Source organism: Lathamus discolor, chromosome 13, assembly GCF_037157495.1.
Source record: "Lathamus discolor isolate bLatDis1 chromosome 13, bLatDis1.hap1, whole genome shotgun sequence".
Taxonomy (NCBI): Eukaryota; Metazoa; Chordata; class Aves; order Psittaciformes; family Psittacidae; genus Lathamus; species Lathamus discolor.
Window position 1 is genome coordinate 4,234,008 of NC_088896.1, and position 27,444 is coordinate 4,261,451.

General features: G+C 46.3%; 2 protein-coding genes across 8 annotated transcripts in view; one reads left to right on the top strand and one right to left on the bottom strand.

The window, feature by feature from the left end:
- The window catches only part of LOC136021437 (uncharacterized), a 149,622-nt gene that overhangs the window by 50,381 nt on the left and 71,797 nt on the right, over window positions 1-27,444 (bottom strand). For all 7 annotated transcript variants that reach the window (XM_065693650.1, XM_065693649.1, XM_065693646.1 and 4 more), the window contains exon 3: window positions 12,618-12,735. The gene's annotated coding sequence lies outside the window, so the exon portion shown is untranslated. The remainder of the gene's footprint in view (window positions 1-12,617; window positions 12,736-27,444) is intronic.
- On the top strand, window positions 1,502-2,974 carry LOC136021413 (urotensin-2 receptor-like). Its single transcript, XM_065693608.1, has one exon. It carries the CDS (start codon window positions 1,502-1,504, stop codon window positions 2,648-2,650), a length of 1,149 nt encoding a protein of 382 aa, XP_065549680.1. The 3' UTR covers window positions 2,651-2,974.

Consider the following 27,444-nt stretch of genomic DNA (forward strand, 5'->3'; position numbering starts at 1 on the left):
CATAGCACACATCATTTGCAGGAGTTGGTAATGGGAAGAAGAAACGTTGAGGGCCGGTCAGGAAGAAGATAAACACGGTCCATCCTCAAGTGCTGTAGAGGTACCTGTCGGGGTCTTTGGCACAAGGACAGTGGAGGAGGGCCTGCTTCTGTAATCCTGCTGCCAAGGAGCTAGCGGGAGCAGAGGTGCAAAGGAGTCAGAGCTGGTGCAGAGGCAAAGGGACACTGAAGTCACTGGGAAAAGCTGTAAATTCCCAGGATAAACCAACCTGCCCAGCAGAACGAGGCAGAGGGAAGATTTTGCCTGCTGAGCCCTGCGAGGATGAGGCGGTCCGGCATCCCTTCTCACAGCACTTTTCTGGGATAATCTGAGTAAAATACACAGTGCAAACACACTTCTGCGTGCAGTGACCTTTAGGTTGGCACGGGCTTTTGGTACACCTTAAAATTTGTGCATTTTAGCTACTTCTGGAATGTTTCTCTCAGGTAGGTTTGATCTCCCTTTGCCCGCACCCAGAGCCAGCATAAATTCAAAGCAACGCATTCACGACTTGTACAGTATTGAGCTGGAGCTAACCAAAGGCTCCTGTGTACAAAGAGTGACTACCTGCCTAATATGCTGCAGAGCAACTCACACCTTCCCGTGTAAGGCTGTTTAGACAGCTTCACAGACAGCTCTGTCTGAAATAGATCTGGGCATGGACACGTGAAGATCCTGAGGGATCACACTTGACAGAAAGCATGAAAAAACCCTGTGTTACAGGCATATAAAACCCACAGTGAATCCTACACCTTGCATTATAAAGTGCCTTTTTTCTCTATGATTCACACACAATTTGAAGCTGCAGGTCAGGAGATAGCAGAAGCTTCTTACTCAAGGGAAGGTGCTCTGTGAAAACACTGCAGAAATGCTGGACAAGGCTTTGAATGGATCACTTACACAAAACAGACAGTTTGGCTGCAAAGGGTAAATCCAAAGTCTGTTTACCCTTTTGGGGGGGCTTTTACTCCTTCAGAGTTAAGAGCTTAGCAAAGAGGTTTAAGCAATCATGCTGCTGGGTCTGTAAGCTGTCGTTATGAATTTAGGAAGGACACTTTTTTTCTCCAAGCCCAAATTAATTTCAAGGATTACACCAAGTGGTTCCAATGATCCACACAATCTCTTCTGTCTCTTTTGCTTGGACACACTACGACATGTCACTCGTCAAAGCTGTGCTCCTGTAATGATAGCATGAACCTTACGCAAATGGCCTCAGTGCAGAAGATGGGTGGCACTCAGGGACAGGTAATTGCTACATGATAATTTGTGTTGCTCTGGCCGATTTCTAATGTGTTGGTTTCTGATATCTTTCCTCCAGTGGAGAATGCCGATCTTCCTTGGATGAGATCCTGCTAAGAAATGGTTCACCATCTCGCAGCAGTTGCATTTCTCAGAGCAGAAAGAACAGACCTTCAGACCCCTGGGGCATGAACAAAGCCTCTGGAATTTAAAGGCCAGGAGGATGTCTCTAACTGATGAGCTGGAGACCCACTTTTCTGCAACCCCCTACATGGTGGCAGACACAAGCGATGGCAGCCTGTTCAGAATCAGACCCAATGTCTCTGCCAATGCCACCAGGGATGGCATGTCAGCTGCCGGTTCCATGGAGGACATGATTGCCATCTGCACCATCGGGACAATCCTCTCCCTCATGTGTGTGATTGGGGTGACAGGCAACGTCTACACCTTGCTAGTGATGTGCCATTACTTGCGATCATCTGCTTCCATGTATATTTACATCATCAACCTTGCGCTGGCGGACCTGCTTTACCTTCTCACCATCCCCTTCATTGTTGGGACCTACTTCATTCAGAAATGGTACTTTGGGGACATTGGCTGTCGCATCTTGTTCAGTCTGGACTTCCTCACCATGCACGCCAGCATCTTCACCCTCACAGTCATGAGCACAGAGCGCTACTTTGCTGTGCTGAAGCCCCTGGACACTGTCAAGAGGTCCAAGAGTTACCGAAAGGCCATTGCTGTTGTTATCTGGCTGGTCTCACTGCTGCTCACTCTCCCAATGCTCATAATGATCCAGCTGGTACAAAGGGACAACAAAAGCATTTGCCTGCCCACTTGGAGCAAACTGTCCTACAAAGTCTATCTCACCATCCTTTTTGGTACCAGCATCGTGGGACCAGGCGTGATCATCGGCTACCTTTACATCCGATTAGCTAAGATATACTGGGTGTCGCAAACAGCATCCTTCAAGCAGACCAAGCGGCTGCCGAATCAAAAGGTGCTCTACTTAATCTTCACTATAGTGCTGGTGTTCTGGGCTTGCTTCTTGCCTTTCTGGATATGGCAGCTCCTCTTCCAGTATTATGAATCCTTCCCTTTATCTCCCAAGGTAATGAAGAACATTAATTATCTGACAACCTGCCTGACCTACAGCAACAGCTGTATCAACCCCTTCCTCTACACCCTGCTCACCAAAAACTACAGGGAGTACCTGAAGAACCGACAGCGGACCCTTAGCAGCAGCAGTGGGTACTTCCAAAGGAGGAATCGGTTCCAGAGGATTTCAGGGAGATCCCTGTCCACAAGCAGTCAGCACTGCACAGAGACATACGTTCTTGCTCACGCTCCTTTGGGAAACAGCAATGCCTGAAGGTAAAATATATCTCCAAGAACAATCAATACTGACTTCCCTGTTGCTTTGATTTAAAGTGTACATTGTAAAGACAAAGACTTAGCAGACCCATAATGTGCACACATTTAATCCAGAGGCTGTGCTGTCTGTCTGTTCCCATTTTCTTCAGTGCCACCAATTTGATGCTCGCAGCATTCAGCTGAACATCTATCTAAATAGCCCTTCGCTTTTTATCTTTGTATTTTATAGTGTATATGTCCTCAAGTAGCCACCAATAATGAAAGCCTATAGCAGGGTCATGTTTTTAACAGTACCAGCTGTCTCACAGAGTTTAAAGTGATGTTATCCAGTGAATGGCTGTAGTTTGCTCTTCCTTTAGGTGTAACGCTAAATTTGTAGTTGTATGAGGACTAAAAACAATGAAATAAAGACAAAGTAGCTGATGTTTGTGACATGCAATCCAGTTTGAATTTGGTATAGGACTGGACAATGTGGATGAGGCATATCCAGGGGTGTTTGTCCTGGCTTTGGTTGTATTGATGTTTACTCTACACTCGTGTATGTACTGGGCTTGATCCTCCATTCATACAGGTGTCCGTAGTGGAGTTACACCACAGCTCATGTTAGTAAGACAGGATTCCTATGCCAGTGCCATCACTGGGGAGCACTCATCATGCCCTAATGCACTGACCCCAAACATACAAGCAGCCACATAGGGGAACATCCTCTGTGCTGGACAAGTGTATCTGCCCTCTGCCCTCCTCCAAGGAGGAATTGGGAACCTCTGATATTACTGTCAGGGCATCCATCAACAAACTACAACATACAGCCTGAGGGACCAGACCTATATCATGAAAGCCAAGAAGAAATGGCAGGGGGTGAGGAGGCAGAGGGGGTGAAGAGATGCGATTTCCAATGGGCAAAGCTACACTATCTGAAGTCCCTAATATTGCAAGTTATAAAGAGCCAGTTCCCCTTTAGTGAGATCACTTGTTCCTTCCACAGGAAATGATCTTGCTTTACTGCTAAAAACTGTGAATGCAGTCCTGCCTACACCAAGAACACTTTGCCTGTCCCAGCTCTCACTGATGACAAAGCATCATTAGTGTAAATACATCCTCCATGTCTGGGACTTCTCCAGTGAGTCTAAAAGAACCCTCTCTGGGATGCTGCCAACATCCGTACAGGAGTCCTGTGCTTGCATTAGCCCCGTTACCTCATTAGCAAGGATCCAAGGATGCAGTGCCAACACAGCTCTAACAAATTACAGAATTAGAAGCAAATTAATGCTTAGTAAATTCAGAACTGCATGGTGATTTGCCAGCCATTAGGCAGGGAGCTCTGTGTGCTTCTACAGAAACTGAATTTAGGTTTTGACCATCTATGCCTCTTCAAAGCATTTAAATGCTCATTGCTCATGGGGACAGTGAGAGCTCTGCCTCCAGCCTCCCTGGGAGACATGCTTGGAAAAGAAATTGCCTCTTGCATGCATGGTTTAAAGTTTGTTGTGTGGGGGGAAGATGACCCGTGTCGTGCAAGAGGACTCTCGTGCATAAAGTTTTGACACTGAACTGTTGCAGAAATGGAAGACCCTCACTTTGTGTTCCCAACTGCTTCCATGCACACCACCAACAGTGGTCCTGCAGGGCATGGCACCTTACCTGCTCCCTGCTTGCAGTGCAGTACACTGACTAGCAAGTCCTACTTCAGGATTAGCCCCTTTCTGTTTTCAGAGGAGTAGAAATACTATCATATTTAGCTATTTCCTATGCTGACAGTACTTGTTAGTTTTCAGAGCCTCCTCAGGCTGCAGACGCACTAGTCCAAGCCCATTAGAAAGAGTAAAGCATCGTTCACCCCACTTGAGGTAAGAGGGAGGACACGGACGAGAGGTGAAGAGGCTGGCTATATCCATGAACCCATTTTCCACTTACACGTTTGTCATGGATCAAAATGTAAAGTTTGGCCTCCTCCTTTATGGATACTGCAATTTTAACTTCTCCTTGCTCAGAAATAGCCAAAAAAGCTCAAGACAAGCCCAGCATGACCAGTCCCCATGATTGTGAGTGAAAACTACTGCAGGTTGATCCTTTAGCAAGCACAGTCCATCTCTTCTAAAATCAGACAACCAGAATGAGAGGGCAGTTCGCAAACCTCAACTCATCCAGGCTTTACACACCCATGCCAATATTGCAGAAGAGTTACTAAAACATACAGGAGCAGATCTGTCTTTGGAGCTAACCAGTCCAACCCCTTTGTCCCTGCTCTGATGAACTTCCCCAAGCCCACCGCAGCCAACACATCTCACATGAAACGTCTGCATGGCTCTGCAGGTGCTAGGAGCACCCTGAAAGCAGCACAACCCATGTGCTCTACAAGTGAGGCCATGCCCGAGCCCTGCCATGCCCTGAGCGGCGAGCAGCCTCCATGCAGGGTGGGAGGGCTTCCAGGAGGGACTCACAGCTTCAGCCCTTGGCTGTGCTCTCATTCCTCCTTTGAAGCTTGTGCTGTGCGCTCGGCAGGGGCTTGCAGTGTGTTTATCAAATCAACAAAGCCAAGAGAAAAGACGATACCTGCAAGTCGGGGAAGGGTTGCAGGTGACGTTGCCACCAATCCTGGGTCAGCTTTGAATGATGAGATGCTTCATTCAAGCTTTTGAATTTCCACCTCAGGCTGGGATTTGTTCTTGCTACTTCAAACACTCGCATCCGTCAGCACTCAGCACAGGCAACAAGAAAGTAGTATTATATACAAGTAAAAGCAAGGCTCTGAGCAGTTCACAAGCAGCATGTGCCCCAGCTCTGCGTCCCAACTAACTTTACAGGGCATCAGGCACACTCAGATACCAAATACTAGTGTTAGCTTCCCTCTACCTGAAACCAAACAGCAACTCAACCACGAGAGCCTGCTGGAGGTAAATGAAGGAGCCAGAGCAGCCGACAAGGTCCAAAGACAGAACAGCCTCCTCCAAGACATGCATTAATTGCTTGGTTAATAACAGCTATAAAATAAGTATTGTGCCTGTTTAGTCCTCCTTGCAGAATCCTATAATCAGTCAATGATCCAAAAGGGGATTTTGAAATGGGCGTGAAAGGGATGTGCGTGTACACGTGGCCATGTGCTTGCATACCTCAGACCATGCTCCTGCATTTGCACCCTGTTTGCTAAATCTTCCATCTCTGTGGGGTGAGACCAGGAGCCAGGAGCCGTTTCATCATCCTAAAGTCTTAAATCCACCCATCTCTCAGACATGCAGTGCCCCACGGCCTGGATTCCACCAGCTGAACTCCACGGAGCACAAGTCAATACTCCAATTATTTTGTTTTGTTAATTTAAACCAGGGAGCACTGAGCAATGCCTCATGACTCAAAGGAAGTGGAGTTGAAATACACCATGGCAGGGTGTCCAAAAAGGACCAGCAAAGATGCTGACTCCTTTGGTGCTCCTACCAGCTAGGAAAGGCTAGGTACCCACTCTGGTGGCTGAAACAGGCAGCAAACTACAGCTGAGGCCAGGCACTGTTTCCACTTGGACAGTGTCTTTGCCAGAGAAGGATGACGTTTGTGTTTACCCAAACTATTTGCAAATCCACCCAGAAATTTAAGAATCCTTCTGGAAATTCCTTTTTTTTCCCCAAACACTGAACTGTCTCATTTCAGCCTTTAGGAGGCAAACCAGCACAATTTCTATCTTTGAGATGAAGTTTTACTCATTGGTTTGTTTATACTTAATTTAAGAAAGCTTCTTTCCATTTTGTCCAAACCACAGGACTTACAAAAAGTCCCCTGGTCCAAGTAGCAGAGCAGAGAGCAGCTGCTCACTGCCCTGAGCATCCCTCTGCCCAAAACCTGCCTGGACAGGATGAGCGCCCACAATGGGGAGTGGTGCAGCGCCCACCCTCTGCCCATTTCCCACATGCAGTCTCGGCAATCACAGGCACAAACCTTCCTCCTTGCTCACTGATGGAGCCTGGTTTAATCCATGTCTGATCCAAGCCCCTACCTTGCTCCTGCAACCCAGCAATTGCAAGGGCACAAGGTGAGGCTGCTTTGGGCCACTCTTTTCTCCTGTGCAAGTGTCCCACAGCAGGATATGTCCAGCCAGTAACTCTTCAGCCTCCTTCTAACCAGATAGGAAAACCTTGGCACATGCTTCCAGAAGAGGATCTGGGCAATAAACCACCATGCACAGTTTTCCTTCACTTACAGCTACAAGAAAGGCAAGGAGTGGCTGGGTGACAAGCAGGGGTGTAAGGAGCTTTTTAGCTCTACGTCACTAGTTTAATATGAGGACCAGGCTGAGAGGGGTGGGATTCCCAGATGAGCAGGTGATCTTTCATTTCTCTAGGGTGCTTGCTTGGCAACTTCTCATTTCAGTGTTTGCTTGAGGGCATTAAAAGGAGAGAGCAAAGACTGAACAGATCTTGGAGAGAAATCCACATCTCGACAGAGCTGCCTAGAAAGAAACCATTCCTCTTGCCAAAGTGATTCGCATCTTCCATGACTGCCACGCTGGGATGCCTACACAGAAATGACCTGCCTGGGGCACGGCTGAGCATCCCTCCATGCAGTGCCCAGTGGAGCTGTTCCACACACACTGGCTTTCTTTCCTTCTTCTCAACATGCATGATCAAGCCTCACTCAGCCATTACTCTTTCTTCAGCTCAAACTCCAGCTGTCTCCAGTAAAAGAGAGAAGAATTCATTCATCAAACCCTCCCTTGTATTTGACTAGCTTTACTTTAAATGGACAGCCAGGTTAACTCAATATTGTCCTGTGCACCTCTGGATCCAGGCCAGCTCTGCATGGGCATTTGTGTCATCTATTTATTGCATGAACGGTCATATCCTGAACAAAGTATGAGTTCTAAATGATCCTGATCACTTTTGCAACTCTAAGTCCTGCTTACACCTGATTTGCAGTTAAGGAGACTGATTTAGGCACATCAGAAGCATGGAGGAATCAAGGTAATCAAGAAGGAAGTGTAATAGCAGAGAATAAGTTATACTGTGAGAATTTAGAGGCATTTAGAGGCATATTTCAAAGTGGGCTGGAAAAGGAGAGGCAGAGCAAAAGCTGGCAATTTGCTGCTGATTCCCAGTTTTTCAGTGGAGTAAAACTACACTGCTAACTGCAAACGTTGCAAAAAATATCTCACATTGTTGAATGAGTGCCAAGCAGCAGATAAATCCATTGCTGGTATTAATAAACACACATATGTGAGGAATGATAATCTTAGTTTTACGTACACAGCAATGGACCCTTTACTAACTTTTATTACTCAGAAAAGAGACCTCAGAGCTCTAAGTGATCCCCAGCTTCGTGCTCAGCAGCAATGCAAGAAGCAAACATGCAGAAAGGCACCAAGAGCAAAACCGGTTCAACCCAGTCCAACCGCTTTGGGTTTAAAACAGAAATATTTTCCTCAGTTCATCACCTCTCCTGTTACTGAAGTACAGCATCAGACTGTCTCACGCTGTGACCAAAGCTGCTTCACTTCATTTGGTGTATACTTCAAGCAGGTACCAACCAAAAATGCTACAGGATAAAGCACGTAAATCCAACGTGTGTGTGACTACCACAGGCCGAACTGCAGCAGTTGGCCAAAGGCAGTAGATGATGCTGTATGAGTTTTAGGAGAAAGCTTAGCTTGTTTTTAGTCTTCTTTCCCTGGAACAAACACCCCATCACCATAGTTAGAGATCAGGGAGTTTACCAGCCAAAACAGTCAGAGTTTTATATGCACCCTGAAGGCTTGCTGCTAAATCCAGTCTTCCCAAATGTTCATCACCTGGAAAGCCATCTGGCTGTGAGAAGAGCTCATGTTCTAGCCACAAAAGAAAGTGCAAATATCATAAATTCAGTTTCAAACCCCAAAACACTCAATCATGCATGATTTTAACTGTCATTAGATTTAATTACATGTCAAGTAGCTGCTGTTACTAGTTTAAAGCTGTCTAGGAATATAATAACATAACACGATAAGAGCAAATACATTAAAAAATCAGTGAAATAACCAGCCTCAACAACAGAGTGAAACATCCATTGACACAGGGCCAGGCAGGATGGGATTTGCCATAGCAACTCCGACTGCAGCTATTGTCCTGGCTGATTCTGGCATTACCCGTTTCACACAGGCACCCTGAAACTCCTATAACAGGGTTAATTCACTGGCACCAGCAGTGATTCCAGCCACAAATCATCCAAAACCTCATTTTTGGATGTGCCACTCACTAATGGACAGATCCTTAAAAATAAATGAATCTTTGTGGGAAAGGAAGGCAAACGTCAGTACTTCAGTACGAGCATCAGTAAGGGAGTTCTTTGAGCCCTGTAAGGATCAAGTATTATGACAAAGATTTCTAATTCTTAATCAGTAGGGCTCAAAAAGAGAAACAACAATAACAAAAAGGAGGCAGGTACCCACATGCTTTGGGAAGCAGTGTAGCAACGCTCCTTCCAAGGCTTTGTTTTCCAAGAAATCTTGGTTGCTTTCAGTTACTGAGCCTGCTGCACAACCCGAGCACACAAGGCAGCAGTAGTGCTCTCTGGCTTCTAACGTGTTTGTTGGAAACGCTAAGGGAAACACACATCGCCAGGTGATCACTTGTTTAGTGTATGGTTTACTGCTCAAAGGAGAGTGTAACGTGATTAATTCATTAACTACAAGCATTTTACAACCGCAATTGTTGCATCCAAAATGTCTCTGTGAGTTGGTGAGTCACTGGTATTCCCTGGTATGTCTGGAGGCAACATTCTGTTCTGTGTCCGGAACAGGGGCTGGAGGGAGCTCAGCACCGAGGGTAACAAGCCATGGCAGCAAGACACAGCATGCCATGAGCCCAGGAGCCACTGACCCAGCAGCCCTCCCAAAACAGCCTCTCTAGGGGTTGGAAGTGCACGAGGAGAGCTTTGAAGATGCTGAACCTGGCTTCAAATGAGAACTGCATCTCCACTCAAGTCAAGGGAGGAAGAGTTTTGAGGATTTCATCCTTGTCTTGTGTATTGCCAAAATATTTAGACACTTTGGCAACATTTAGCAAACCCTGGAGGGGAGTAAGGCAGGAGTGCAGCATTGGTGGGGTCCTGCCTGGGGCTGGCTGAGCTGTGCAGGTAGCCCAGGGAAAAGCAAATCTGGCTGTGAAGAATATCAGCCAAACCACACAGTGAACCCAGGACTGACACAGAAATACATTCCAGTTCAGGCTGAGATCTCTGGAAGAAGTGCATGTTTCATATTGCCCAGAGTCTGCCTATCCTGTGTTTTCAGCTGAGGCGATGAGCTTCTTATTTCATGCAAACCGAGCCTACCAAGGAAAAACTACAGGGACAAGTCTCTAAGCAATAGAAATAGGTTGACTTCCACTGGACTCAATGCAGTTGTACCATTTTACACTAAAAACCAAAACAAGCCCACCCAAACCATTTTTGACCCCACAAAACATGAATTTCAGCTGTCCACATTAATAACAGTCAAGACGTCAAATGATCTTAATGAGGTTGGACGGGGCTTGGAGCAACCTGGTCTAGTGGAAGGTGTCCCTGTCTGCAGCAGGGGGTTGGAAGGGGATGAGCTTTAAGGTCCCTTCCAACCCAGACCATTCTGCAATCTCATGAATGATAAAGTACTCTATTTACTAGGACTTGCAGTACTCAAATGTGAGGTCTACCCCAAGTCCCACTAGAAACAGTGAAGAACAATATAACCTGAGGTGGAATTTCCAAAGCTTTGCAACCTCAGAATATCAGAAAATAGTACATTTCTTCTGTCTAAAGGCAGCTTGTGCTGAAGCTTCCTGTGCTGTTCCAGCCTTCTCCTTCATGGCTGGATTTCAGTACAGCAGCTCTGGCCATCTGGCTTCATTAAAACATCATCGTGTCCCTGGCTTTTTTGATGGATCAAAAATAGTAAGAGCACTTTTCCATTTACAATTAACCAGTGTTGGCTGGTGGGTTGGTTACAATTTAGTTTTGCTAATTAAAGAAGAGCCATTTTTGTAGGCTGCTGGGGCTTTCTTTGCTTGCTGCTGTCTAAAAATTCTTCCTGGATTTGAAACCTGTCTCTGAAAAGATCTGCTTTTGGCCAAGCTGCAGAGCATACACTGAAGGAGGCATCCAACGCTGGCACACTGCAGCGCCTCAGCAAGAGAGGAGCTTTAATTCATCCTATTCCTGATCAATGGATGGAGCTAAAACCTGAATAACTTCTAAGAGAAAACAACCAGCACCAAAGCACCATGCAGCAGACCCCACTGTAGGCACTCTTTGTGGCTGCCTTTGTCCTGGGCAGTTGGGCTAGGCGGTAAGGGCATGGCTGTGCCCAGCTAGGAGAAGGCTCCATCCTTTCCATGCAGCTGCCACCCTAAGACTTCCTGTCCAGGTTAAAGGAACAAGATTGACTGTAATGCACAAAGTAGCTGTACTCAGCCAGCAGAGACCTAAAAGCTGTCTGTCTCCCATTCTGCAGGCACACTAGACTGTTAAAATCTTTGACTGAGAAGAGAAGCCCATAGGCTTTGATGTGTGGGTTTGGAGTGCTTGAGGATTATCTTGGATGTTTTAAGAATCACAAATACCTGCTTTAGACATTTTCCTCAGAAGAAAAAAACTCCTCAAAGCCTTGGTGGTGAAAAGCAAAAGCCCAGTTTATAATCCCCCACCTGAACAACAAAATACCCTTTGCAGGGACAGGAATGGGTTCCTGTACACTCCCCACACCAGGAAATCAGTGTGTCTCCACAGAATAGAGGGAGCAATAGGGATGTGGCTGAAATGGAATAGTTAAACCGGCTCCAACACACTTTCATGTGACCCCAGATCAGTAGATTAATTTTATTGTGCTTAAGATTCTCATCACTACCTTGCCCTTTCTCTCCCCTACCCTTTGTCCCTCTTGCTAATTTAGGATATAAATTCCCCAGGACACCAAGTACTGCTTGCAAAGCCTGTGTAAGATGTTCGGTACAGCGGGGCCTCAAAGGTGACCAATGGCTTCAAAAGCACCTGTGATACAGACAACAAATTTCAGCTGCAAATGTTAAAAGCAAAGGTATTTACTAGAGGAAGGCTTTAATCCTGTACAAAGCTGGTGCTGTGGTGTCAGGTGTTCATGCATAGATAGCACACATCACCTGTATTGTGTGTAAGGAAGCAGCAGGAGATGTCTCTGCAGCAGGAGGGACCTCTCTCAGTGTATGCCACTTGTTCCTCTGTGGGATGGCTCTGCCCTGCCCAAGCCAGGTTATCCATTTGCTTCCAGAGTCATTGCAGTAAAATATCCTACATTTCATTCCCTTCCACCTCCCCCCCGCACCCCAGGCCAGTGGATAATAAAGCAGTCTTTCTGCCCTGCTGTGAAAAGAATGGGTATCTCTGGATATGTGCTTATGGAAGAGCTGCACTGGCACATTCAGAACTTCTCTTCCTGGCCAGGTAAATCCATCACTGACATGCAAAAATGCTGCCCAAATGGATTAGCTATCACTTTGCATATCTTGGCTAAGGCAAGCAGGCTAACGTCAGATGACCCTAGTCTCAGTTAAGTGCAGTAGTTTATCCTTAGAAAGGCAAGCTCTCCTTAGAGAGACAATGAACTTGCAGCTTTGGGAGCTTGAAGTACTCATGACACTATGCAGCCCTGCACTAACACCCACTCCAGCTGCCCATAGCCCGTCCAAGCCCAGCAGCTACACCTGAAAATTGGCTTTGAAGAGTTTAGAAACAGCCTTTCACAGGGCTTCTACCCACAAGCATCTGTATGGATTACTCCCAGCTGCAGCTCAGCAAGCTGCAGGAGCGCTCCATGCCGGAGGAGCTGGGAATGCCAACCAGAGCAAACCTCCACATACTGCTGTGAAACAGAGATGCGATGGCGTGCAGGCAGGAAGGGACTTCTGCAGGTTTGGGTAACCTTCTGCCAGCCAGACGGAGAAGGGCTGTGGATCTGTCTCCTAGGGGTTAGCAAACTCCTCCAGAAAAGCACATACCTCAAACTGCTTAGCTCTGAACAGGAGGAACAGTGTGTCAGAGGGTCCCCTCTGCCTCTCCTACAAGAAGGGGAGCTCCCATCCCAGGTCTGGACCTTGAGCAAGTTCCATCGCATCCCTGTCAATAAAGAAAAGCTCACAATATTTGCTTTCCTTACCGAAGTCCTTTTGAGATCAATGCATGAAACAACAGTACACTGTATACCACTTGGATCTTCTCTTTAACAACTAACACACAGTTCAGTGTTTTCTTTATTTCTGAGTGAAATCATTTTCAGGAAGAGAGAGAATCTGCCAGGTCAGTTGAGAAAGGGAGCAAGGAAGTTGGGGTACAAGCAGGGAGACACAAGAGCTCTGCCCAAGGCCATGCTGAGCTGAAGCCGTCTGACTGGCATGGGGCAAGGCAGCTTCAGCTCTGAAAGACTGAGCAGCTCCTCACTGAAGGACCTGGGTGAGCCTCAGGGAAAGTTCACCCTCCTGCAAGGCAGGCTGAGATGTGAACACTGCTCACACAGAGGCAGGACAGCACTGAGTTATCCTTGGCACAACTCCCCCGAGCTGAAGTGATGCTTATAATAGTGCTCTTTTAAATGAAAGAAAAATATACCCTAGCTGAGTTAGATGCCAAAGGTTTCTTTAGAGGATAGGGTTGTTCTGGCACCGTGCAAGGCAGCACTCTGTGGAGGTTGCTCTGTCTCCATCTTATTTATTTATGTACTACTTGTGATTTGTAGATCTTGTTCAGGGCTGTGCAGAGCTTGTGTGCAGAGGGTGGAAGGGATTCATGATGCTTGCTGATGGGGGAACCAAGAGCTGCCTGTGGACAGCAGAATTACCACACAGGAGAGTGGATGCTCATCAGTGGGCATATGCATGTGGTTGCATCAGCGTTAAAGTGTGTATTCCTCTTGTACATAACAGGCAGACAGGAGGGCATTTAGTGCATGCATATGGCTGTGCACATGAGCAAAAGAACCATATTGCTCTTAACCCACACTAAGGCATGTTAACATTCCTGGTGGATCAGCAGCAAAGATAACAGAGCTGTCTTTCAGCTCTGGAAAGAGCAAGTGTATGCTTTGGGTAAAGGTCACTGGGAGACAATCCAGTGCCACTGGCATTGACTTTCATCCAAGCAATTTTCCAAGACCTTCCCCAGGATGTGTACCAGCATCACCCCCAGAGCCTCTAAGCACCAAGGTGCCAAAACAGCTTATCAAAGCGGGGGGAATACAAGAGCCCTGTAATAACAGCACCTAAAACCCCCACCGAGAGGAACAATTTGTCATTGATCGTTCCTGCAACAGAAAGCTATAGTGGGCTACACTGAACTTCTCTGTTAGCTGCATCCATTAAACTGGAAAATCTCAGCCATCTGTCAGAAGCACAGTTACAACTGGCAAACCCAGCCCAAAGCATGGTACCGAGCAAGCACCTGTAAGTGTGGCAATGTACAAACGGATGTAAAGATTGTCCAGTTCCAACTTGGCCCAGAAGCTCAGCCTCTTAACAGGCAGAAGCATGGGGGTAAGACCCCATCCCACCTTCAAGCAGGTGACCTCAACCTCCATGTCCTGCTATAGCTTATGTAGTAACCACACCACATGTCTCTTCTCCATCCTGGGAGGCACTTGCCTCTCAGTGGGGACTGGACCTAACAGGCTCTCCACACACAGCTCTGGGATAGATCTGAATCACACCAGAGTCACACCATCAACTTGTCTGGTCTTTTGGTTTGATTCCTAATTCTGTAGATAGCACAGGAGTTACAGAATACATGGCTGGTTCTGAAGACCAGTACAGCAGGAACAGTGAGCACGCTCTATAACCAGCAGAGCCTGCACTGCTATTAGTCAGATCTGTCAGCAACAGAAAAGCAGTTTAATTGGCATCATACAGCATGTGGATATCCTACAGGAAATTGTATCTTGTTGCACCAAGCCACAATAAAAGAGATCCATATAACTGCAGCTCAATGCATTGAGGCCCTACAGCAAATCACTAATTTGAAGCGCACTAAATATGGGACCAGTTCAAAAGCCACTGCAGGTGGCAAAGAGCATCCCGCTGACCTGGGCAGGCTTTGCATCAGCCCCTGTAGGACTGTGCATGCCTGCTGTCTGTCATGTTTTGCAGCGCACAGGTACATCTCACAAAGCCCCAGCTCACTTGGGTGTGAAATGAATGCTGTCTGTTTCGGCAGACATACAGACAGGGAAAGCAGGAGAGAGACACAGAGGGAATAGGGCTTTTTTCTTTTTTCGCTCTTGACTACTAGTCTTTTCTGTGACAATCTCCATGGCATTCAACACATCAGGAATTCAAGAGGCTGCTGCAGAGAAGCAGCAGGTGTGCATGGGTGGGAAAGCTTTAAAATAAGCACTTTAAGATTAATCGTTAGCTGATGATGTTTTACTGATGCTACTCAGATACTGGCATGTGAGCAGCTGGTGCCTATTCTGCGCACATAGCCACAACGAATAGGTGTGCTTTATCTCATAACCAGGCTGGGTGCACAGTGCATTCCTCTGAAGGTTTTCATTCACCCTCAAAGCACTTGGAATACACGGAGGACTGTTTGCCCAACTATCCACCCAGCTCCTCCCTTGTCCTCCCTCTTCCTCAGCACCACAGCTTCAGCAAAAATGCTGGGTACATCCTCAAAAGTGCGCTCCTGTTTGGTTTTCTTTGCAGTCTCACACGCGTTCACTTGTCTGCCTAATCCCCAGCTCTTCTCATCAAACCAAAGTACTTAACTGCACCAGAGTGCCGTAAGAGGCTAGCAAAAAGATTTACTATATCCTCAAGTTGTGGAAGCTCATCCAGAGTCAGAGAAGCATGCTGTAGCAATTGAAAAACTGCTGTAGGTCAACCTCTCATTTTACAAGCTAGGAAATAACTCCAAGTTTTTCAGCATGGCCCACCGAAAAAGGCAGGGGGCTGTTTGCTGTTTGCTTGGGCAGCAGCATTTACGTGAAGAGCAGCCTTCAAAACTGTCGCCATCAGTCAGATCCCTGTAAGCACTTTGAGGACAACCTTCCCACAGAGCTGGGGCTGTTGTGTCAGGCTCAGATACCCATCAGCAGTGCTGGGCTAGAAGTACAGGCGATAAAGTCTTCCCTGCTGCCAGCAGGACAGGCTGGCCCCAGGACACTAGGATGAGGAAAGCATCCAGGTCCTGCCTTCTTTTAGGCCTGAGGAACAAATTAGCATTTCAAGGCATGGTGTCAAGAGAGATATCAAATGCTTTGGCTGTTGGTGCTACTACAGCAATGAGAACAGATTAAGCATACAGATGTACAGAAACCAAAACCATATACATCAGGCAAGAAAGGAATCTCAGTCCTTTGCTAGAGGAATGGGTATTCTTGTCACTGACTTTTCACCTAGGAGACACCCTGGAATGTCATGCTTTATGGAAATGTTACCTTGTCAGCCAATACGGGCCCTTTCAGAGGAGCTTGGTAGTTCCAGCTATCTCACAGGCAGACACTTTTCCATCTTATGAAGTTACCAGCCTTTTTTAATTTCTCTCTCCATCCAAGACAGAGCACGGACTGAAATCCCTGCAGAGAGTGTGGAGGTGGGCTTGGCCCAGTGGTGAGACTGGCTTGTGATTTCACCTCCCACGAGCAGTGACACTTATTCCAGGTTTTTGTTTTCTTTCTCTTTTTCCACCCCCCCCCCCTTTCCCCCAGACGATCTCAAGTCTCTGATGGGTCTCTGCATTTTGTTCTGTTCCAATCAGCAGCAACACTAGTGGCTTTTGGACTGCAAAAAGCAGAGTGAAAAAGCAGACAGTGGTGGGAGAAGCAACACGCAGACACCCTAGTGCCAGCACTGATGTCACGCTGCATAGACATTGAAAAGTATTTAGTGTCTTGGTATCATTTACTCCCAGAAGCAGCAGCTCTCCAAAGCAGCCCGGCACAATTCACACTAAGGAATTCTGGTCTCTATGTGCCCAACAAGTGGAACAGGCTCTGGTTTGTATCTCACGCTGCAGGTACAAGCATGAGTTGAAGTCTCCTGGACCTTTGTTGCCCAACAGTTTTACAGCAATTTAATAATCTTTGCTGGCTCAAACGTGAAAATCCCTCTCCCCAGGAAGTGACCTGAATCAAGGGGCAGGACTTCATGGGGTAACACCATGGACACCCCACATGGACACAGGACGCCCTTGTGTCTCTGCAGAGGGCCAAGCTCACTCAGATTCCCTCCTTACTCCCTGTGCAGGCACATGTTCTGCTGGCAGGGATGTGCTGGGCAAGTCTGTGCTCACGAGTGAAGGGCAGGGATATACCATGGGCTTAGCAGAAAGGAAAGAAATGGAAAGGCGGAAGCAAGTGACACTGGGAGACGCTGTCCCTTTTTTAATATCCTTATGTAAGACAGAACTAGGATACAGCAGAACTAGGGATACACTTGCAGAGATCCAGGATGGACCCAGGCTCCTCTTGGACGGCAGGTACCTGATTGCTTCAGTTCTGCACCCTCCTGCAGTGCTGTGTCCCAACCCCAGCCCATGCAATAACTGGTGCAACTGGTCAAGGCCATCTCAGCAGTAAGCCCTGATGCTCTCAATGTGGGAAGGGCTGGTTTCCAGCAGCAGGACCCTCAACACAGGTGAGAGCAGCAGTGGGGAGTGCGGCTCACCCTGGATGGGAGCACAGGCACCATGCTGCACTTGCTGAGCCACTGCCAGCATCTCTGATGCCAACAGGATGGTGTGCTGCAGAGGCTGGCATTGCTTTTCTGCACCACAAGGAGTCAGTTCTAATTAGCTCCTTCATCCTCAAAGAGAACACGCATACTTTCAGTATGAAGCGGGACTACTGACAGGGCTGGGGATGCTGGGAGAAAATATCCTGCAGGATAAGTACCAGCACTCCTATTCCCGTTACCCCACAGCTTTACCAGTGTGTTACCCACATTATTCTCAGCAGATAAAACTCAACCTGTGCTGATAGCAGGCAAATGACATCATGTCCTGCTTCTGCACCATCCAGTAAAATAGGATCAAATCATTTACAGGTAATTAATTTACCTGACAGACTTCACATTCAAAAACCCTCCAGATGCTGAGGTACTTATTCACCAAAAAGGTATTCATCATTTTTCCTCTGTCAGTTATCTAATGTATCTTGGTATTTGGCCATTACTGTTTTCTGTACAGGGAGCTTTCTAGCAACAGGCACACACCTCATACCAGGTTTTTCTATTCGTGGGTGTCACTGGTCTCTGGGTCTAGTGCCACAGTTTAGGAATAGGTAAAGAGTCATAATCTGAAAGGGAAACAAAGAAAATCCTGTGGCCAAAACCAAAATCATGAATGAAAGAATGTGTCCTGGAGAAACCTCTGGCAAGAAGACAGGGACCCATATTCTGTGGCTACCCCAGCCAAATCCAGACATCTGGTCATCCTCAAGTAATTCCCTCTGCCTCGCTTCATGTATGCAAAGGACTTGGAAAGCAAGAACTACTTAGCACTAGCAACAGTAGACAAGGGAAGAGCTGAGACCCTGAAAGATACAGCCTTAAGCATCAGATGAGTGGAAGATGCTATTGTACAAAACAGCTGTGCCAATACTTCTGATACCACAGCTATCATAAGCATCTCATACCAGATTTCAATACAAGAGGCAGACAGACACACACATAAATATACCCCAAGCTATGGTACATAAATACAACCAGCAGCATCTATATTCTTCTATTAAAGATCAGCTTTTCCTTTGCTACTCCCAGTTTAAACAGACCAAATGATCCCACAGGAATGAGTGACTTTTGAGATGATTAAAACATAAAGAGAAATCCTCGCCTGTGTTTCTTACCATGAACTTAGCTGGCTGGCTGAGATTAACTTCCCTTGAGAAGAAGAAAGAAATTGTTCCCTATGTAGAAGCACTAAAGCCACCAGGCACACTTCTCCCTCTCATAATATTCTCTAAATCAATTCATTTGCACTATGAAACAGAAGTCAACAATCTCATTAAACTACCAGTGTAATGCATTTACCCCACAACCCTTTTTTCCCCCCTCAGATAATGAGTATGGAGAAGAAAAAAGAACAGATCTGGGAACAGTTCACTAGCACCACCACAGAGAGAGCAGTCACCTTCATGCTCTGGGCAACTGATGAATTAATGGTGTATTAGAAGTGACAAGTTCCAAGAACTCATGCAATGGAGACAGTCTTCATTTGCTGTAATAAAACAGACTGGGAGATCATCTGCCATGATGCTATTAACTGGATCCTGAACCCAATTGTCCATCCTGTGATGTGGCTCCTTTGCATCTAGATGAGATATGTGGGCAAAGTAGTATAAAGTAACTATAATGAGTAAGTGCAAGGTGACCATAGCCACATCTCACGTGAGGCAAACACAATCATTCATTTCTTCCTTCTCCTTTCCTGACCCACAAATGACCCATTTAACATTTACTCAACTGGATTCATTTCAAGCAGGTATACTCTGATTTTTGTCACTCAGTCTGGACTGTATACCAGTGTCAGATGGGACTGTTACTGGTCCCCAGCTGGATGAAATACACCCACAGACCTGGATGGCTGATGACAATTTTCACACTGGCAAACTGACACATTTGCTTCCTGCAAATAATCACTCCCGGTAACTTTTCCCAAAGGCATTCCTGCCAGCGAACACATTAGCTCAGGTATTTGGGGATTGGACCACGAAGGCGGCCACAAAAAACCAGCCGAAGCAAATGCAACATTTAATTTGACAAATATACACCAAAATATGGCATCCAGCCTCTGTGGCAGCCATCCCATGATAATTACACTCCTTGCATCTGTGTCTAATTTAGAAAGCCTGAATGGAAGGAAATCAGCAGTATTCTTCTGGGGAAACAAAATTTACCTTGAGTAAAACCTAGCTCGTGCCACCAGCCACCAAGAGCCCCACCGAGCTCCTAGGCAGAGCTTAAGGACAAACTCTGCCAGCTGCAGGTTACGGAAGCCCATACTCAATACATGCCAACACGTCCGGAAGCCCCTGGCCGGAGTCCGAAGAGAATGTGTGGCAGGTTTGGGAAGGCAGCAGTCTGAGGGAGCTGAGATTTGTGCTTGTCACCGATGGCGGTGAGAAACCCTCCAAAGGACACTCTGAGAAAACTGGTTTAGGTAATCACAGAATTGATGTCTCTTACAGCTCCAGGAGTTTCACTGCTCTCCTGGAGCAATCACTGCTGAGGAGTCAGCAGAAGGAAACGTAACAGCGTCTTTGGATGGAGAGTGTACGCTCATACTCATCAGGTAAATAAAGTGATCAGCTTTGACATATGGTTAGGTGAGAATAAAGAGCCCTTCCCTTGGAGAAGCAGAGACGGTGGGAAGGGCCTCACTGCAGCAGAGCACCCGGGTGTGCAGAAAATGCCAGCAGAACCAGTGGCCACATTCTGGTTTACTTCCATAGGGCAGACAGAAGCAGCTCATTATCAAAGCCACTGAGTTTGCCAAGAGCTCTTATTAATGGTGCACATTTTTGTGGTTAGCCTGCAAAGATATTCACGGTTTGAAGGTATTACAGACAGCATATTGAGGTCTTATTCAGGGGTAGGGTGTCTAGAGAAAATGTCTACAGCTATAAACCACAACAGTCTCAAGGCACAGCTCTGAATTTCCTTAGTGTTGTATAACATCCAATTCATCACTTCAGTAGCAGAGCATGGGTGACCTGGTTTAGTGTGAGGTGTCCTTGCCCATGGCAGGGAGGTTGGAACTAGATAATCCTAGGGTCCTTTCCAACCCTAATTATTCTATGATTCTGTGAATAGCACCCCAACTGAGATTTCAGTGAATCAAATATATAGAAAATAAATGTCAAAGTGCATCTATGTTATTTAGTGTATACACAGGTCAGAAATAATAAATCCATGGAGATGTAAATCAAGGACTTTTAAAACCAGACCTGTCATTGCGCTATCGGGGTTACAACAGGATGTTGTGCCACCAGCTCCCACAGTTTTCTATCACATCTGAGCTGTAGAGTGATATATTTAATGCTCTCATTCCTGAAATGCCTGGACTGTTGGAAAACCTCATCCTTCTTTAAAACATATATACATATATACACCATTAAGTTTCTAGCCTCTCAGGTTGCAGAGATTAGCTCTGAAAAACAAAGAGAAATCCAGGTCTGTTTTCTCTTACCGTCTTGTGATACCCAAGCAGGCTAATGCTCCTGCTCCCTAGCACCCACAAATTCACTGCCTGCCCTCGAACCCTGACTCAGCACTTGAGAAAGCCTTGTACCAAAGACAAGGGCAGGATAAAAACAAACCAAGGTAATGAAAAAAGCAAACTAAAATGGCCATCTGGGGTCTTCCTAACACAGTTTCCTCAGTGAGGTAGCAAAGTACTGGAGAAAGCACCACCAGAAAGGACCCAAATCCAAACCCTGTGATAGGAGGCTCACAGAATGCAAGGAATTTGGAATGTTGGCTTTCAACTGCACTTATACATTGGTTATAACACATAGGTACATACACTTTGAATGAATAGCAGTTGAATTTACTGCCTGAGCTCTGGACCAGGGCAGCAGCAACTTCCCTGGATACAGGTTTGCTCGGCTGCAAGCTCTGCTCCCTGAAGCAGGAGACTGAAAAGGCTTCACGTAGGCACACTGCTGAGGTTTGCTCTAACTGGAAATGTTCCTTCTGTTATTCTGAACAGTCTGTCCACACTTCATGGCATAAGCTGCTTTAGAAATTACAGCCTGGAATGTAAAACCGGGGCAGGCTGGCTACTAGCCCTGGCTGCTCCTCACAGCTTCTTTGCCAAAGTGTATCTGGTGTCGGCATTAGAAAGAGGAGCAGAAGCATATTAAATGCAAACACCTCGCTCCAGCAGCCATCCGTGCTACTGATCAGGCCCATCTGCTTTGTGCTGCAGAAGAGGGGCAGGCAGAGCCCCCATTTCAACTGTCACCAGCCAAAACCCAGCACATGGACAAAACAAGTCCACCAGCAGTTCTTCTGAATAGACACTCCTCTTATATTCCACTCCACATCTGGATTCTGAGCTTCTTGACATGGCTTCTCAATCCGTCATGGAAAGCATGCAATACTGTTTTGGGTGAGAAATACTCAGAGCTGCTGCTGCAGACTGGGTTTGGGGAAGGCTTCCCAGAAGCCAAGAACAGGACAGTGCATGGACCATGAGCGTACCTGCTCCAGCCTCGGTGGCAGCCAAATGAAAGAGTCTTGTTCAAGGCCTGGCCTCCAGATGTTCCCAGATAAGACAAACAGCTTTGTACCGCAGTAATCAGGTCTTTCCTCCTCTCTGCTAACTCCTAACTTATCAAGGGTAAAGTAGGATAAAGTGCATCCACATTAATAGTGTTTAAATACAGTTATCTGCCCCATATTAAGGCCAAAACAGTGTTGCATTCCTCAGCCACTGTGATGGCCCCTGTTTTATCAACATACCAGCCAGAAAAGAGATTTTGGCCTCAGCTGATATACAGTAATTACCTTGACAGTAGTACTTGAATGACATATCTTCTATATTAGTCCCTATGCTTTTAACATTAAACTCTCTACCAGCATATTTAAGGCCAACAGAGGGTTTACAGGACAAACGCCAAATACATTAAAAAGATTTCATCACATAAAATTACTTCTTTAAGCACTAAAGAGAACAAATGAGAAATGGGGTGAAGGCAGATGCCAGAGTGATGAAGCTAATGCTGGAATTCTTCATCTTCACAGAAAAATGGGTAGCTGCTGATTTGATGTGTAGCAATTAAAGAGTAATTTACACAGTGCCACTTAGTGACAAGAATAATTATGTTCCACTCAGGGTACATATCAGATAATAATTGCTTCCAGCTGAGCTGGAGTTTCTAACCCACTATAAAGGACTTTAATGGTATGACCAAACATGGGTTTCAGCTTGGAAGTTCATGACTGACCAGAAGATCACAGGAGCTGCTCATAGCCTTTTGAAGAATATTGCAATAACAGTGTGGTCTCCTCTATATAAATAATTGCACTGATCTATAACAAAGATAGAGAAGGTCCAGGAGAAATTATGTTTTCTAGGACAGGTCACAGAGGAAGCTGTTCAATTCATAAGGCTCTGGTACCTAAAGCTTTAAATTAGCCTTTTGTTTTCAAAAGATGCAGCAGCGCCAGATAGAGTCAGTAGCCAAAGTCTGGAAGGCAAAGGATGCCACCAGCCATGTGGGTGCCCTTCAGAAACCTATGGAGCACATACAGGAACTGCCTGGCACATAAAGTGACACCGTTATTTAGTCTCTGCAGTGTGTAATTCTGGCCTACGGTCACTCCAAAAGACATCAGCTACCAGCTCCAGGATGCTGCTGGAATTAACCTTTAGTAGTCCCCACTGAAATCAAGCCCCAGGGCACTGAAACCAGCTCCATAGCCTGGCCTCTAAAACTTGCATGAAAAATGAAGTCTTGTATTAAGCTGTGGACAGACTTGAGCTCTTCTGTAGAGCAGTAGTGCTCAGCTACATACTGTGAAAAAGACCTCCAGAGTGGCAAGAGTTCTGAAGGTAGCCCCACACTCAGATAAGAAGGAGGAATTAATGGTGGTTTTGAACGTGTACTCAGTGTCTCTCTCCCTAGATTCTGCTGGTCTTTGAACTGCCTTCATCTGGGAATTGCCACGTGAAAGGGCATGGCATGAGGGTGTAGGAACATAAGATGTGACTGCAGCAGCTTTATTGAAAGTCAAGAGAGAGCACTGCTGTTTAGTTTGGTTCCAGAAAGTTTCGGGATAGTGTGGCACACGCCACACAACAGAAAGCTAAGCAGGACCTAAGCCACACACAGAGATTTTGGAGTTACAAGAAATGCCAGGAATGTCTCCAAAGGGAGTAAAGCCAAGCCTACCCGCTTCCCAGAACCTACAGCTGACCTCATTTACCATCAATACATGCAGTGACATAAATATTCATGGGGAACCCAAAGCAAGCATGAAGTGCTATGCAATGCAATGCTGAGACACTGGAGCTCATGGAGGTACCAGACTCAGTCCAACTGTGCAACGAGGGCGAGCATAAAGTCCACATGGAGCAGTACTCACTGCTCAGGATCGCCCTCAGCAGATCCTCCACCCCCAAAATCCAGCCAGAACACTCGTCTGTAGACAGACTGATGTTAATTCTTATGATCTGGGGTGTACTCATACAGTTGGCAGCTGAGCTGACCGAGCAGCAAGAAGCACAAAACTAAAGGACTACAGCACAGGTCATAAAAGCTGAGCTCAGTAACATTTTGTATTGCAAACTAAGCAATCTTATGGATTCTCCTAGACTTTGTCAGCCTGATGAGGGGAACAGCAGTAGTACTAGAGGTAGTTTTGATTAACTACCATGATGCGACTCAAATGCACAAGTGTAGAAATGCATCAGTGTGGGATAGCAGCTCAATGAAACAACTAAATCACTTTACGTGAAAGCTCAAGGCATCTTCTCATGTTTAGCTTTCTCCTGCTCTGATGTGAGGGTGAGAGACTGCATGATCCAAGTTTTACCTCACCTGTTAGTTCTCGTTTCTAACTGGAAAAGGACTTGGGGGGCTGTAACACCCATGTGAGGAGGGTCCCTGCCCCAGACAGCCTGGGACTGTCCCATCTCACCTCGCTGGCGATAGCTCCAGACAGATGTTCAGTCTCACTCTGCAAACAAGACCTTGCTAAGTCAGAGGAGCCAAAACATCTGCCCAGGCCCCTGGTCATTCATGGCCACTAAATGCCTTATCTGTCTTTTGGGTAACTCCATAAGGATGCAGTAGGTACTGTACCAGAGGTTTCACCTGGCTTTTCCAGGTGAGGTTTGCTTTTCCTTGCTAGTAAAGGTCTACTAAGGTTAGCCTGTGGTGAGGGATTCCTCTGTGGTGGTAATGATGATTTTAGAAGGAGTCCAATGACTGCTATCATTAGACCGAGACTGGCTTACCAAGGGTGGATATAATGTCCTGTGATCCTTTGTACACTGTTCCCATTATAAAAATAACTTCACGTGCGATTGTGCTTCCAGGAAAAAGTCCTGGTAACATACACAGCTCAGACAGCCCTGTCCCTGAGCACAGTGGGGAATGACATCCTGTTCCTGCTTTTCACCAGCCTATCTGCTCTCTCCCCTCACTCAGTGAATGCTCTCTCAGCCATCAGCTCAAAGCAGGTTAACCAGGCTTCCCAGGAGAGCTAACTGGGCTGTCCCTGTCACCTCCAGCCGGGCTTCCCTTCCACACCTCCCCTGACACAGCCACTTGCAGCCACCCCTCAGCCCTCCTGCCCCCAGCCAAGGCAAACTCTTCAGCACACACCACCTCAGCCTTTATGCCACTGCTTGCATGATCTGGGGCATAGTGACACACAACATCCTAGCATAAGCTCTGGGATGGATACGTTTGCTCTTCCAGCCACATCCAGACAAAGCACACTGTTAACTGTGTTGATAACATAGCAAAAGTAGTTCTGGGCACTCTCCATAGAGCACTGGTAATGAATGCATTGCGTTTCACAAGCTTCACAAAAGGCATTTATAATTAACCTGTTTTTTTTCCTCCTGCTATATGGTGCAGGATTGACTGTTATTGTAGTGAGAGCCCAGGAATACATATTAAGCCATCTCAGCCAAGCAGGGCAGAAGCAATTTAAAGGACAATTACAGGCAGATGTGAACTGCATTCTCCTTAATTTGAGATACACCACTGAAGAAAAAAAACATGCCTTCACTTGCAGGCACTACACCAAGGGTAAGCAGCAGCAAAACCCCCTCCAGTCCATAGTGCAACTGAGCACAGCTTTGAATTGGAGAGGCCATACCTAGAGAACTAAAAACACCTTGTTATCTAAGACTGTTTGTTTCCGGGTTTACAGTGAAAGTCTCAAGTTCTTCCTGTTTTAGTCTTACTAAAATCTTTACTTGTTCTCCTGTGAGTCTGGTCTCATGTCTGGAACACCTAATGATTGAGGCAGAAGAGCTGAGTTGGCTGAACACTACACCTTGGAGGTCAGTGGGAAGCAGGAGGAGGCTGCTGCTGGAAGGCAGCCCTCAGGGTACTGCAGGGTCTGCTGCTGGGGCTGGAAAACAACTACTGCCAGCCTGCTAAAGTTTGCTCTGCCTATAAAGCTTATGCTACCCACTGCGAGCTTTGAGGAGGAGTATCTATGACCTGCAGGATATGTAAAAATCACTTTTCTTTGAGTGGATGTGGCAGTGAAGCTATTCCCACATCCAGAGCAGGCTCCTGAGTGATAGCAGGAGTTAAGAGGATATGCCAGAGTAGAGATCTGCAGCAGGTAAGAAAACACACAGTACATTCAGATAAAATACAAAATAAGGACACATAGCAGCAGTGCTTAGAGGCAGCATCAATATTGGTTGAAAGTCATGGAGAGAAACCCCCAGAGCTAACCAATACAGTTAGTCCGTAAAAGCACTAGCATTTGAGATCAAAAGTATCCAGCACACTTTGCAGACATTGCACCACCGGGCAGCTACAGGGGATGATATCTCAACCTTTGTTGCACTTGCATGAAAGAAGAAGTTCTGCTGCTTCTAATGTCTCCACAATAATATGTTTATTTCAAAGTAAACTCTATGCAGCAGCCAGGCCAACACCCTGCTACAAACAAGGGTAAAGCTTGATATTGCTCCAGAAAGTGAAGGGGACTGTGCCATGCTCATTGCTGATGCTTCCATGGTCTTAGGAGTCTGCCTGGAGTACAAAAAGGTCTAGCAGCCCCTTGAGCCATACGTGTTGTCTTATTCTATGCCTTAAAAAAGGTAGTTTTATTCAGAAGCAGTTTAAGGAGTTAAATGAAATATGACTGATATTAAAGTCGTTAATTGTGCAGTGCCTAGTGAAAGGTACACTGAAGCCAATGGAGAACGCAATCAAAGAGCGATGCTCCCTTGGCTGCCACAGGATGGGGTTTTTCATCCTGTGCCACAAGTTTTCTTCATCATCTTTGACATGATGCTCATTCCTCAGAGCCTTCCTCCTGCTCTGAAAACAGGCCATGCTTTGCCATATGATGACAAATCCAAGCACCTGAAAACACCAGCAGTGGCACAAAAAGTAATAAACCCACCATAAGTATTTTCCCAAATGAGAAAAGCATTGGCACAGAAAAGTGAAGCAACTTTTCCAGATTCATTCAAAAGGACATTGGCAAGGCTGGAACGTGATCCAAAGCCCCATGTCCTTGGTACAATACAGGTACCAAGCCATGTGTTCGATCCAGTGCCAGAGATCCCAGCACAGCATGCACCCTCAGTGGGAGGGGAAGCAGCATCCAGCTGTAAAAGGGTTTAATATTTCATTATCACATCATTTCCTGCAGGCTTGGATATTAAGTTAATCCCTGTCTGTCCAGATCAGCTGAGTTCATCCTTTAGCTAAATTAGGCCAGCAATAGCCGGACTTTAAAAGAAAAAAAACAAAATCTGATTGCGTGTTGAATGTTTATGCCATGGCCGATTGCTCTATGAATTATTCATCCCAGCAGCCACTCTGCATTGCTCAACAGAAGCAGTCCTATAGTCAGAAAAGCACTGAAGCAGAGCTGGGTAAAACAGGCTGAATTACCCCCACAGTATGGCGGCAGGGCCATACGGTACGGCGGCCTGCCACAGAGCATCCCTCAGAGGGCCGCATCCCTGCCAACCCACGTGCCTCTGCCCTCTTCAGCAAGCACAAAAGCATTTGCCTTTGAAAATCTGGCCTGCGGTTTAAAACCGGTTAAGAAATTCCACTGTGGCTTTTTTTGCCCATTTTTCACATGACCAAGAGCAGATTGCTGCACCAGTCATTGCTAAAGT